Source organism: Emys orbicularis, chromosome 16, assembly GCF_028017835.1.
Source record: "Emys orbicularis isolate rEmyOrb1 chromosome 16, rEmyOrb1.hap1, whole genome shotgun sequence".
In the NCBI taxonomy this organism is placed as follows: Eukaryota; Metazoa; Chordata; order Testudines; family Emydidae; genus Emys; species Emys orbicularis.
The window spans coordinates 2,782,563-2,796,817 of record NC_088698.1 but is presented as its reverse complement, the minus strand read 5'-3'; the positions used below and the strand labels follow the sequence as shown (position 1 = coordinate 2,796,817).

The 14,255-nt window shown below is 41.8% G+C and overlaps 1 protein-coding gene across 5 annotated transcripts in view; it reads left to right on the top strand.

The window, feature by feature from the left end:
• The window catches only part of EWSR1 (EWS RNA binding protein 1), a 40,885-nt gene that overhangs the window by 16,610 nt on the left and 10,020 nt on the right, over nucleotides 1-14,255 (top strand). For 2 of the 5 annotated variants that reach the window (XM_065417500.1, XM_065417499.1), the window contains exons 5-10: nucleotides 4,542-4,728; nucleotides 7,531-7,698; nucleotides 8,796-9,007; nucleotides 10,316-10,496; nucleotides 13,336-13,370; nucleotides 13,912-13,944. In XM_065417500.1, coding sequence (XP_065273572.1) covers nucleotides 4,542-4,728; nucleotides 7,531-7,698; nucleotides 8,796-9,007; nucleotides 10,316-10,496; nucleotides 13,336-13,370; nucleotides 13,912-13,944 — 816 coding nt within the window. Of the gene's footprint in view, nucleotides 1-4,541; nucleotides 4,729-7,530; nucleotides 7,699-8,795; nucleotides 9,008-10,315; nucleotides 10,497-13,332; nucleotides 13,371-13,911; nucleotides 13,945-14,255 lie in introns of all 5 variants that reach the window. The other 3 variants (XM_065417498.1, XM_065417497.1, XM_065417501.1) reach the window with 2 other exon arrangements.

Here is a 14,255-nt window from a genome sequence, read left to right as displayed (position 1 = left end):
TTATGTTGCTCTGTGAAGCTCATTCCCTTTGAAATACCACTGATGCGGGGTCTGTCTGCACGAGTAGTAGAGCTGGTTCTTCTGCTAGTGGTCCAGGCTAGGGTTGTCTTCGCCTGCATAGGGGCGTATTTTAGTCCCACATAGGGGAGGCTCAATCAGTCTCCCCTTAGTCCCAGCCTATTTGGTCCTGTGTGGCTGGCACTGATTCGCACCTTGGTATGCATTTGAGGTGTGAGTTAATCCAAAGGTTATCAATATTATCTATATTGTTACCCCAATTAAGCAATTTTTTGGGACTCCCTTTCCCCTCTAGGCATAAAGATTGGGAGGAAGGGTCATAACCCTGGTGACCTCTTGGTGATCTCTAGATTGAGAGTTACCTTCTGCAAATAACCAAACCCATTCTTTCTTTTTGCCCACTGTATCTTAGTATTATGTATTTAAAATGTCCGTACTGTAAGTTGATGGCCTACCATCATGAAGAACAATTTATTATGGATGGTGAATATAATTTCCTGTGTCTCGGTTCTCACTTATGGGAAGTTTACCTATCCCGTATGTATTGGGATTCTGCAGGAACTTGTTAAACACCATAGTAGCTTATGATGCTGGCAGTTTAAATGAGAGAGAACTTTGAAAGCTGCCACCACCTGAAGAGAAGCCAGCTATTTCAGAATAAACCCTTTTCAATCCAGTACTTTAGCTGAGTATCTTTGACGACTGAACCCTTCCCTTCTAATGCAGAAAGAACTGCTATTTACATCAGTGGGGTTAGATCCTGAGAGAGGAACTGGAGCTGACTAAGTAACCGCTTTACCGGGCTGCTTAAAGCAGATTATGAAGTTCTTAAAGTTTCTTTTTTTTTGGTCTGTGTTGGAGACTCTCAAATTGTTCAGTAAGTGGGTGGTTATATGGTCTAAATCAGGGGTTCTCAAACGTTAGCAACCAGAGGACCTCCAATTTGATTTTTGCAGACCCCCAAAACCCCAGCTGAGCCCCAGGCCCTGCCCCCACTCCACCCCTTCCTCCAGGGCCCCACCTCTTCCCGCCCCCACTCCATCCCTGCCCCTCCTCTTCCCACCCCCTACCCTGAGCACGCCCCGTCCACGCTCCTCCCTCTCCCTCCCAGCGCCTCCTGCACATCGGTCGTACAGGAGGCGCTGGGAGGGAGGGGGAGGAGTTAATCAGTGGGCCCTGCGGACCCCAGTTTGAGAGATGCTGGTCTAAATGTTCCCCCAAAGTGGAATCTAATACATCAAAAGATACAGCTCTAATTGTTTTACATTATCTTAAACTAAGCTGATGTGCAGCTGAAAATAGAATTTACAGTAATGAGTTCCTAAATCACTAACCATTTACCTATTGAGGCTTAAATATTAAAAGCACTTTTACAAACGATGTGCCAAGACTAGAGTTCACATGTGCTTAAAATTCAAGGTTCTTTTTTGTAGGACAGTTAACAACCTTTGTGGCATCTGGCAGTGTGCAAACTTTGCTGCCTGCTTTGGATTTGGTTTTAATAATACCATCAAATGTGCCAGGGGAAAGGGACCACAGTTGGAAAGATCTAGCTAAGGCCTTGATCCTGCAACAAGTTCTCTTTGAGTACAGGATTGGGACCCAAGTGCATTAGTTTGCTGTGAAGTTTACCTCTGACCACTGGGAACTGACTTACTGCAAAAACCTGATGTTGTCAATGAGTGCTCGGGGCTTAGTTGTTTGGAATTGGGGTTCATCTAACTTTAGGTATCAGCCAGTCTTTGTGGAATGCTTTTGTGGCTCATGTTTGTTTTTTTGAGTGTTTGAACTGTTTCAATTTGCTGAACACAAAAAACTGTGCTCATTTTACACCATTCAGCACCATCCCATTCACCTTTTTTCCTCACTAGCACGCTTAGGCTTCAGAACAGGGATTTGCACTCTAGACAGAAATGAGTACCCAGAATATTATGAAAAGCAAATACTGTTGATATAGCCTTCCTATAGGAAGGGAGAATAAATACCTACTTGCACTTTGGCTTTTCTAGCTTGGCTGAATTGTAACAAGTGCAATTTAAAATGTTGGGATTCATGAGGAACACTTAAAGAATTATTACACGTGTGCTGGGTTACTACTCAGAATGTTGAACTGAAGTTGGTTTTATAGTTTACCAGTGTAGCTGCTTTGGCATGTGCTATGAGGTAGTTTCCTCTGCTCAGTTTAAATACTGCTTCATTAACCAGTTAGAAAAAGTCTGGATTTTGTTGACAGGTCACCTACATAGCACAATGAGTAGTGAAAGCAGCCTTGTGCATTTTGAAGACACTGAGGATGAAAGGAAAAGATGCTGACTAGTAAACACTACAGTACTGGAGATTCTCTTCTGAAAATCAGGCAGTGGAAAGGAAAACTCCAGTGTAGTTAGTCTGAACACTACATGTGATGTATTCTTCTTTGTGATTACAAGTTTCTTAATTATAATAAAATTAACAAGTAAAAAAGAAGCTGTTATCTTAACTGATGAAAATAAGGACTGAGATGATGTTTTCCTGTTACTCTGTCCTCAATGCTAGTTATCAATGCCCTTTTGCAAAATCAAACTGAGCTGCTGGAAAATACCAGTAAAGAACATCTCCCACTCGCTAACTGGAGATAGGAGCAATGATAGATATTTCTAAAAGAAGTGTCAACAATTTGTTTATATTAACTACTGAATATTTTTACCTGTGGCATATTAAATTGCTATGGTTTTCATTTAACCAATGGCATATTAAAACAGCAGAAACAATTTGACTTCTTGGTATGTTTCTTTATTGAAATACCTCTTCTCTAACTTAGTAGAGTATGCTGTTCAACATATTCATAAGTGATCCAGAAAAAGAGGTAAACAGTGAGGTGACAAGTTTTGCAAATGATGCTAAATTTCTCAAGATAGTTAAGTCCAAAGCAGACTGTGAAGCATTACGAAAGGATCTCACAAAACTGGGTGACTGGACAACAAAATGGCAGATGAAATTCAGTGTCGATAAATGCAAAGTAATGCACAATGGAAGACAAAAGCACAACTATACATACAAAATGATGGTATCTAAATTAGCTGTTACTAAAGAAAGAGATCTTGGAGTCATTGTGGATAGTTCTCTGAAAATATCTGCTTACTGTACACCGGCAGTCAAAGAAGTTAACAGAATGTTAGGAACCATTAGGAAAGGATAAATAATAATAAGACAGTAAATATCATAATGCCATGATATAAATCCTGGTACCCCACTCCTTGAATACTGCATACAATTCACCCCATCTCAAAAAAGATATATTAGAATTGGAAAAGGTATGAAAAGGACAACGTAAATGATTAGGGGCATGGAACAGTGTTCATATGAGGAGAGATTAAAAAGACGGACTGTTCAACTTGGAAAAGAGATGGCTGAGGGGGGATATGATAGAAGGTTATAAAATCATGAATGGTATGGAGAAAGTGAATAAGGAAGTGTTATTAGCCCCTTTACATAACTCAAGAACCAGGGTCACCCATTGAAATTAATAGGCAGCAGGTTTAAATCACGCAAAAGGAAGTACTTCTCCACACAATGCAGTCAACCTGCGAAATTCCTTGCTGTGAAGGCCAAAAGTGTAACTGGGTTCAAAAAAGAGTTAGATAAGGTCACGTAGGATAGGTCCATCAATAGCTATTAGCCAAGATGGTCAGGGTGCAACTCCATGCTCTGGGTGTCCCTAAGCCTCTGACTGCCAGATGCTGGGACTGGATGACAGGGGATGGATCACTCGATAATTGCCCTGTTCTGTTCATTCCCTCTGAAGCATCTGGCATTGGCCACTGTTGGAAGACAGGATACTGGGCTAGATGGACCATTGGTCTGACCCAGTATGGCCGTTCTTATGTAAGTGCAAACTTAAAGTTCATTCTTTACATTTCAAGAATTACTAATGATTGCAAGTACATAGTGCTTTAATGGTAACCTGTAAAGATCATCTTAAAAGTTAGCCTTATGCCTTTTCTTTGTGCTGTATTAAGGCCTAACATGGGTGTGACTTAGCTAAAAGTTTCTGTAATTGCTTGGTTTTTTTACTTTAGAAATAACAAGAATGTTCTCTGACTCTTCCCTGTTTTGGAGTATTTTCTACAGGTCTCCGCCTGTATTGTATGTTTTTTAAATTAGTTTTTGAAGTTAAATAGTAAACAATCAATCTTTAGTCTGACTGAGAAGGAGCTCCCCTTGGTCAATCAGCTTTTTTGTTCTCGGTGACGTAATATTTCTCTAGTCATTAGTTGGACCTGGAAGACTAGACTGGAATTTCTAATGTTAAAGCAAAAATGCTGTTTGGGGGAAACAAATTTCCAGGCCTTCATATGCCATGAAGAAGCAGAAAAGGGGCATAAGTCAATTTTTACGTTTTCGGGTTACCTATATTGCATAGTAAAAGTAAAATCAGTAACTTTTGTAATCTCTGGATAAAACTCTTTGAAGAAGAATAAAAGTAGTCTGAAATATGAAATCTAGATTGAAAGTTAATCTGACGAAGCTTTTGTTTGTTCTAGGTTATACCACCCCGACTGCCCCCCCAGCTTATAGTCAGCCCGTCCAGGGGTACGGCACAGCTGCCTACGATACCACCACACCCACAGTTACTACCACCCAGGCTTCTTATGCAGCACAATCCGCTTATGGCACCCAGCCTGCCTACCCAACCTATGGGCAGCAGCCAGCAACATCTGCACCTGCAAGGTAATACACACAGTTTCATTTAATTTTTTCTTTTTAAATAAGGTTCTTTCTGCTCTCCTATTGATTAGAAAGGTGGGCCCTTGACAGATCCAAGAGCAACACCGAACATGCTTGGGCGCCCTCTCTCTCTCTCTCTCTCTCTCTCTCTCTCTCTCTCTCTCTCTCTCTCTCTCTCTCTCTGTGCATATGCCTCTCCTTTTGCATTTTTGGTTTCAGCTTTCCTGCTGTATCTCATAGCTCTTACAGTGCCTAGGAAAAGTGTGTACATGACTTCCTCTGCGCCCAGCACAGGGTGCCAGCAATGTTATCAAGCGGTTGCCTAACACAGGAAGTTCTACTGACCAGCAAAACAGTGCAGCTGACGGTAGATGCAGTGCTATCAAACTGTGAGATAGGAAAAATAGTGGAAAATTAACACTTGCCTAGCATGTCGTTTGGGAATGGGTATACATGGATGACTTGATACAAAATGTCTTCAGTGTATTTGGCCTCTGCTGATAATAGGCCTATTAGCTTAATCGTATGTTCAGCAAATCTAAGATTTTCTTTAACTAAAAAGAGGTTTAGAACAGTTATCTCTAAATCAGATTGAATGTTATACAAAACAAGCTGATGCCATCAGGTGGCAAAGCTGTTCACCAGTTTTGTACTAAAGTTGACAAGCATAGTGCAAGAAAACCTAGAGTGGAATGGCTGAGTTAATTGGCTCTCGAATGTGATCTGTCTGGTGTTACCAGATTTGCCCATTACTTTGGGGTATGCTCATTTATTCGGGTTACTCTTTGGAGGTGGGCGGGGGCGTGTGTTCTGTAATTCTATCAATGTTCTACTTGTGTCGTGTGTTTTCATATGGAGGTCTACTTCTCCCTTATGCAAGTCCCCTCCCAATGGAGCTATCCTGCAAGACGTAGGTTCACTAGGGCTGGGTTCCTCCAGAACCGGATGAACGACCGAACACACACACACACACGCACACACACACACACCAAGTCTGAACGGACCGGGTCAATCAGCACTTTCAAGCTGACCCCCTTATGTGCCCCTGGGCTCAATGGACTGGGTCAAGCAGCACTTTCAAGTTGCCACCCTTATGTGTCCCAGATTCAGCACGTCCTTATCCCCACTCACATCACAATTGTACTGGTAGTAACCTACTTGACGAGGAAACCCCACAGTATTTTTGGGCGCTGCAGGGATCTTTAGCTTAGGTAAAAGAAGCGTTGCTGTAGAGTAAATGGGGGAAGCTAAAAACACAAACGAGTAAAGTTCAGCAAGAGAGAGAGAAAGCAACCAGCTTAACCATAAAAGTTATTTATTGAATAATAATAACTACACAAGGAGGGCTAAACCAACATAACATACATTATTAAAGGTTAATACCTAAGGTAGAAAGGAAAACAGAGAGAGAAAAAGAAGGGGATCTCACCCACTCCATGAGGCTTGAACTGGTCGGGGTTCCCAGGTGATGGTGGTAGCTCAGGGTCCTGAGTGCTGGAGACAGGCAGAGTCCCCAGCACGATCAGTCAGGAGAAGATGGAGTCCCAGTGGAACTGATGCATAGTTTGGATCTAAGCATCAGAACACTTAGGCCTTGGCTACACTGGCAATTCACAGCGCTGCACTTGCTGCGCTCAGGGGTGTGAAAAAACACCCCCCCTGAGTGCAGCGAGTGCAGCGCTGTAAAGCGCCAGTGTAATCAGCGCCTGCAGCGCTGCACGCTCCCTCGCAGCGCTGCAAGCTATTCCCCTCGGAGAGGTGGAGTACTTGCAGCGCTGCGAGAGAGCTCTCGCAGCGCTGGCGGCGCGACTACACTCGCGCTTCACAGCGCTGCCGCGGCAGCGCTGTGAATCCGCGAGTGTAGCCAAGGCCTTACTTGAACATCGGTAGGGTTTTTTTGTAGAGAAACAACAATGGTTCAAGGGAGAACACTAGATTTGTTTATAGGTAAACTGATGACTCAAGGGTTTTCTTTCAGCTAGACAATAGGAGCTGATCACTCTTAGCTATGGGTGGTGTTTTCTTCCAGGGAGCTCACAATGCAACTATGCTGCTTCAGTATTTTGGATATCAATCAAGGATTCATTACTAGAATTGGTCTGATAACTGCTGAGCTGGGTATGGGCAGGTGTAGGTTCATTAACATCTGGAGCAGAGATTCCCATGATGCAGTGCTTCCCTGCTTTTCTGGTCCCAAAGATCAGTGCGGTTCTCTGCTCTCCATTCTGTATGCAAATGGAGATGTCTTAATCTTGTCACCCTTGTCAGGAGGGGTCTAGGTGTGTCTCTCAACGGTCTTGGTTCAAGCAGAGACCGGGGGGGGGGGGGGTCCCTCATGAGTCAGACAGGCCAGACACTACGCCCTGGTTCCCAAAAACAGAGCTGACTGGTATCACCGGGGCCATGCTGGAGTCCGTCTAATTCTAAATTATGTGCTTTAGATTTGAGATTGCACCTGAATAATAAGGTAAATGGAAGCTGTAGCAAAATTGTATTTTTAATTATTGTTAATGAGGTAGCCAGTGATTTCTCTAGTAGTGGGAGAATGTATACATTGTCAATCAGAATGTAAAAAGTCTTGAATTTATCCAGTGAATTCTATATGCTTTCATAGTGATGAAACTGATATTGGTTTGAAATTAAAATGCATTGGTCTACATAATTGCAACTTTAGGTCATAAATTCCATAAACTAATATGTCTTCTACTGGGTGTGCTTTGGATTATCATTACCTGTTGCAAGGAGAATTGAGGTGGAGGGGAGTTTGGTACAAGATGACGCCTCATTGCTGAACTTTGCTTTTAGACCCCAGGATAGCAGCAAGCCAGCGGAGACTAGCCAGCCTCAGTCGAGTACCACAGGTTACAGTCAGCCCACCTTAGGATACGGACAAAGTAACTACAGTTATCCTCAGGTGCCTGGAAGTTACCCTATGCAGCCTGTCACTGCTCCTCCATCCTATCCTCCAACGAGGTAATTCTTTCAAAAAATTAGGGTTGGCGAAGGTGGTGGTGAAGCATTAAAATTTGTTTGCTTGGATAAAAGTGCTGTTGCCTTTTTAAAAGGGACTTTCCTAGTGTGTGAAAACTTTAAATATTTTGGATTTTAAGCATTTGTTCTTTATAAGGCTTCTTGCCATGCTTGCAGATTATCAGATATTTTCATAAACAAGCTTACTTGCATCTAACCAGTCTTCTCTTCACTGCAGGGTCAAAGAGGAAAGAATACAGGGCTGTGATTAAATAAGTTCTAATCAAAGGATAGATATCTATAATAACAACAAAAGGCAAAAGTGACTAAAGAAAAATGTTTTATATAAAAATATTCACTTTTAACTCTTAAGTGTGAAAGCCACTTTTTAATTACATGTCATTACCTCCTAAAACTTTGGGTCCTAAAGAGAGGATATGTTTCAGGCTCTCTGTATTCCTCTTCAGTGTTAACTTATAAAAATGCTGCTTCCGCACAAGTCATGAATCATGAATTCACAAGGTGAATTGTTCATCCTGAAACGTAGAACAGACAAGTGTTGCTTTTGAAATTCTCAAGCATGTCTGAAAAGCCTACACATGCCAAGCAGAAATAAATAAAGTGGATTGGAAATAAAGTGAATTAGATTGCTTTTGATTTATAAGAAGCCAGGGAAACAAGTTACAAACAAACCATATTACCAGCTGGTATTTCATAGTCTTCAGTGGCTTTGGAATTCTAGATGACAGATATCAATCATTCACTGACTCTGTTTGTTTTAAAGTATTTAAAGTGCAACGTCCCAAGGGGTGCAGATTTCCCACTTGGAAACTAGTGATGATTTCCATGGCATAGTTCTCTTTTTAGCGCTATGAAGAACTAGATCAGTGTTTTTGTTTTTAGCAACCCTTCTTATTTTGTTTCTGTGCCTGCAAATCAGCCTCCATAGAATGACCTCACATTTTAAATGACTTGTGTTAATACACGTTGTCTGACTTGCTTTACTGTCTAGTTAAATACCACTGCAGCCTAATGCGTGTTTCCAGGGGGCTTGATTTATCTTCCATCTAGAAACACTTCTTAATTCTTATGTCTTTCAGCTATTCTTCTACACAGCCAAGTAGTTACGATCAGAGCAGTTACTCTCAGCAAAGCACCTATGGGCAGCCAAGTACCTATGGACAACAGACTAGCTATGGCCAGCAAAGCAGCTATGGCCAGCAGCCACCTACTAGTTATCCTCCCCCGACTGGATCCTACAGCCAGGCCCCAAGCCAATACAGTCAGCAGAGCAGCAGTTATGGACAGCAGAGTGAGTTTGTGTAACGAAGCTCATGGAAGGCGGCGAGCTGTAATGATTGTACTATCTCAGTAGTGTTTATCAAATAAGATATACTAGTAAATCTCTGAAGGAGGCTTTCGCTCGTTTAGCATTTTGAGTATTTTCCAACCAGCAGTTGATCTGCCAGCTAATAGTTCTGTAGACTTTTACTGACTGTGGGTGGGTATAGTTTTAAGTTTGACCGCAAGTCGAGTGCTATGCATCCTGCTTTCAGTAGAGCCATTGTATTAAGACCCATGTCAAACTGTTAGTTCACAGTATTGCTAAAGTTCATGGTACTGAAGGCAGGTGCAGAGAGGTACAGTAACTCCTCGTTTAACGTTGTAGTTACGTTCCTGAAAAATGCTACTTTAAGCAAAACTATGTAAGCAAATCCAATTTCCCCATAAGAATTTTTTGTTTTAAACAAACAATTTAATACTGTACACAGCAATGATTGTGGAGCTTGGCTGAGGTGGTGAAGTCAGAGAGTGGAAGAGGGTGGGATATTTCCCATGGAATGCCTTACTGCTAAATGATGAACTAGCACTCAGCTAAACCCTCAAGGGTTAACACGTTGTTAATGTAGCCTCACATTCTACAAGGCAGCAGGAATGGAGGGAGGGGCGACAGCATGGCAGAGAGAGACACGCATTGCCCCTTTAAGTACGCTGACCCCACTATAAGTACATTGCCTTTTTAAGTAGATCAGCAAGTTGAGACAGCAGCTGCTGCCAGCAAGCTCCCTCTATCCTGAGCCCTGTAGTGTCTGTCTCTCTCCTCCTCCCCCCCCCCCCCCAACACACACTGGAAATGGAGTAAAGTAGCGAGGGGCAGGAGTGGGGGGAGGGGGACATCCTGACATTAGCACCCCTCTCCCCTCCCTCCCCACTGCACAGCAAGCAGGCGACTCCTGGGAGCAGCTCCAAGGCAGAGGGCAGGAGCAGCACGGCAGTGGGGGGAGGGACAGCTGAACTGCCTGGCAATTGATAGCCTGCTGGGCGGCTGCCGCACAGAGGAGCAGGGAGCTGCCGGTCCACCCTGCTTCCAAGTCCCCACCACTAGCTCCAATGGGCTGCTCTTTCTGCAAGCAGTGGACAAAGCAGGCGGCTGCCAAACAATGTTATAAGGGAGCACTGCGCAACTTTAAACGAGCATGTTCTCTAATTGATCAGCAACGTAACAGTGTTAACCGGGACAACTTTAAGTGAGGAGTTACTGTAATCGGAACAGGCACTTCAGAATGAGTCTGACTTTATCTACTTCTGCTTTAATATCTACAATACAAACTCTCCTCAGGTTCATTTCGTCAGGACCATACCAGCAACATGGGTGGATATGGACAGGAATCTGGAGGCTTTTCTGGCCCAGGAGAAAGTCGGAGCATGAGTGGCCCTGATAACCGGGGAAGGGGAAGAGGAGGATTTGATCGTGGAGGCATGAGCAGAGGTGGGCGGGGAGGAGGACGCGGTGGAATGGGGTAAGAGCAAATCTTTTCTCCTTTTACCTAATTCTGTTTTATCCATAGGATTTGAAATGGAAGGAGCGGCTGAAAGATGACATTTCAAACCACACTTCCATGGAGAATATTTATTAATAGTGAGATTGTTTCTAGTCCATGGAAATGTCCTCCTAGGGGAAGTAGGGGCAGGATCTGTTTTTTTTTCCTGCAGTTTGTTGGGTTTGGGGGAATTAAGGGTTTTATGAAATACAGAACTTTCAGCTCCCTTCATGGTTATTCAGAGGTGAAATCCTCTGTGGGGTTTAACAATAACTTTGGATAGAACACACACAAACCTTCCAGGAGATCCAGGTTTCACTTTCTTTGCCTTGCTATTGGGGGTCTTGATGTTTCAGGTATGTACATGGCAGAAGCCTAATGTCAGCTGTTTTATACAATGTTTCCCCTCAGCCTCTGTTTGCACTAGAAGTAGCACTTGGAGCTACTGTCATATGTGAATGTATGGGTCAGTTTACTGTTGTTGAAGCCGCGGCTCTAGAGTGGCTTGGTTGGAGTGTGAAGAAAAGCCCCAAGAACACACAAAGATCTGACTTGACTTCCAGGCCTGCTCCCCATTGGAGCTTTCAGGTGGTCTAAATCAGTTTGGTCATTTTAACTGATGGCATAATCTGGTTTAGTAAACCTATTTGTTCAGATCAGTAGTTTATAGCTCCCTGTCTCTGGTGTCTGTTTTAATAAAGGTGAGGATGATGGACTAATTATGAAGGCTAATATAAGGAAGGTTTAGCTTTGTGTGTGTTCAATCCCTATGAAACTTCGTTTAAAGCTATGCAGAGTGTTTCATTCATGTGGATTAGAAATGCGGAGATTGACGTGCAAAACATCAGAACAACCTCGGTAAAATGTTACCCCATATATTTGTATGGCTGGGCAAGTGAGTCAACAGCCTTAAATAAATGTGCAGCATTTATTGGCGACTTGTTTTAGAACCCCATTTCACCTAGAAATTGGAGAAGTTACTCTGTCATTCTGCATAGCTCAGCTAAAATGAATCCAAATGGCCTGAAATCTTTATTGGAGAAATACAACTACCTGGAACTTATATTTTAAAGATAAATACTTGTTCACATGGAAACATTACTGATTTAATAAATTGGCTTGAATGGAATAGGGTTCCATTGTTCTATATAAAGATTTCACCCATAATGTATTTATTTCTAATGTTTTTAAAGTAGATGTAGACACTTGAAATTACTATCATCACGTCTTAAAACTTCTAGCCATTTTGGTGCTGTTCACTGCAAAAGATTCACAATTTTTTTCTCTAATTTCACACCTGTAATCAAAGAATAAATTACTTCTGTAGTGATTTCCAGCTGACAGTCTATTAAAGAGGCCGCCAGCTTTTTGGATGTAGTTTTTCTACTGTCCATAGAAAAGGTGGCCTTCCCATGAAGCAGTAGGTTGAACACCCGGGGGCAGGGTAGGGGAACTCGGCCCTTTTATCATGGTGTGGTGATGGATTTCAGTGTCTCCTGCAGGTAAGGAGCTCAATGTTATTAACATGCCCTTTTTCATTGACTCAATTATTTTATATTTTCATTGGCTGTTAAACATGGAAACTTTTTAACATGCTTTGTCGCATTTATATGCTACAGGTTACAAAGTGAGAGCCTTGTATACACTTCAATACTTAAAAAGTACCCGTACTCAGTACTCAGCCGGCAGCATAATGAAAAGTGGGACTAGACACGGTGTCCATATGGAGAGGAAAAATATACATAGAATATTTTTAACCAAATGTATTCATTGTATAAATGGAATCCTTCTGTAACTTTGGTAACTGCATACTGGTATAATACTTTAGAATTGTGTAACATTAAAAAGTGTAAACGTATGTGTTTAAAAAGAGAGACATTACATATATGGTGTGTACTTTAAAAAAAAAAAAAAAAAAAAAGGAAGCAAAGCTGCATGCAACAGCTTGGAATTGTGTATTTAAAACCTTTTTAGAGATTAAAGGTGCAATACTGGCTAGCAAATAGATGGCTCTCTCCCTCCTCTCTTCCCTTCCTCAAAACAACACCCCCCCCCCCCACCCATAAAACCCTTTTCAGGTGGCATTTTCCTAATTAACCAGCACTTGGAAGCAATTGAAAACTAATAGCCTAGCCTGTGCTTTTGTATTAAAAGCTAGAGGCTGTGATTTTTGCATTGGCACACATTAAAATCTTAATTTCTGGTTTGTGTCCACAAAGCTGCACCCCCAGGCCTTTGAGCCCTGATATATTCTGTAAGTTCTCCTTCCACAGAGACTGTTAAATCCAGTAGTGACCTGAATGTATGGCGTTATACTAAGGTTTTAGTGGAAATGTCATCTGAACTGTGTTCTAGGTATTACATATGGTTGTCTCCTGCCTTTTTAACTGTTAATGTTAGGGACCCAGGAACTCATTTTGCTCTCCTGCTGCAAGAGGCTGAGGGTGCACCTTTATGTACACACAAAGGGGAGGGAGTTGACCTATAGGTGACTTATCTTTTTTTTTTTTAATCAAACACAATTTGAAAATCTCTAAATGTTTTTGCCAAGTATTGTACTGTTAATACCAATACAAGTAATGAAAGGGTACAGCAGCAAAAGTGGTGTCTAAACCAGACAAGCAAGGTTGTGCGTAAAGGAAATTTGAGCAAGCTGCCCTGAAGAAAGGCATAGTGACGAGATGAGAGAGAGACAGACAGATGCATTGTTTGGAGATGTTTAGCCAGTGCCATTCTTCCCAGTGAGCCCCAGAGGCTCAGAGCGGTACTGGCTTTTTAAAGGGAAAGGCCTTCATTTCTTCGTTTATCCCCCCAGCAGCGCTGGAGAGCGAGGTGGCTTCAATAAGCCTGGTGGTAAGTTTTTGAGCATTACAATGGATAGTGTTAAAAAAAAAAAAAATCAGTCAGTTTTTAGAAAAAAAATATATATAATTTGTATTAGTTTCATAAGTGGTTAAAAATGACATATGCAACAAGACTTTAATGGGTACTGCCGGCAATGCCTAGGGGTATAAGGTTAACCTATGGTTACAAAACAAAGGGTAACTTGAAGTATTGAGAAACTACTTTTGTAATTTGGGGAGAATAAATTTAATTTTGTTTGGATTTAATAAAGAAAAAAGTAACTTTTCTTATAAATATACACTGATTGGCCCAATAAAGCTAAAGAAGTGTAATAATGGTTAATGGTTTTAAAGGCTGCTAAAAGTAGCAAACTGATCACAAAAAAGCCGTAAAAAGGTGCATTGCTAAAATTTTTGCAATGCAGGTCAATTTGAGTTTAACCAACACCATCATATGGTGGTTGTAAGTAGATAGATTTGTGTGTGTCGGTTTTCAGCCTGCAAGACGTGCACTAACAAAACTTTATATGATTTTTTTCCCTGACTGTCAGGACCCATGGAAGAAGGACCAGATCTTGATTTAGGTAATTTTAAATACTGTTCAGAATATTACCTGAGCATGCTGAAAAGAAGGATTTCTCACTTGTTCTTCCTCCACAAGTGAAGGCAGTCATTCACATTGCTTGTCCGCAAAGGATTCTCTGCCTTATTTCTTCCCTGCCTATATAAAAAGTTCAGGGGCATTCACCCTCTGTATTTCAGAGTCTTAATTCATTCCTTCTACTTTCTTAATTAATCAAATAGTTGGGCTGGCTTTTTTAAATTTGCAAAGATTCATTTGGATGCTTATCCTTCCCTTCATGAAAGAAGAGGGTATTTAAGCAGCATGTCCATG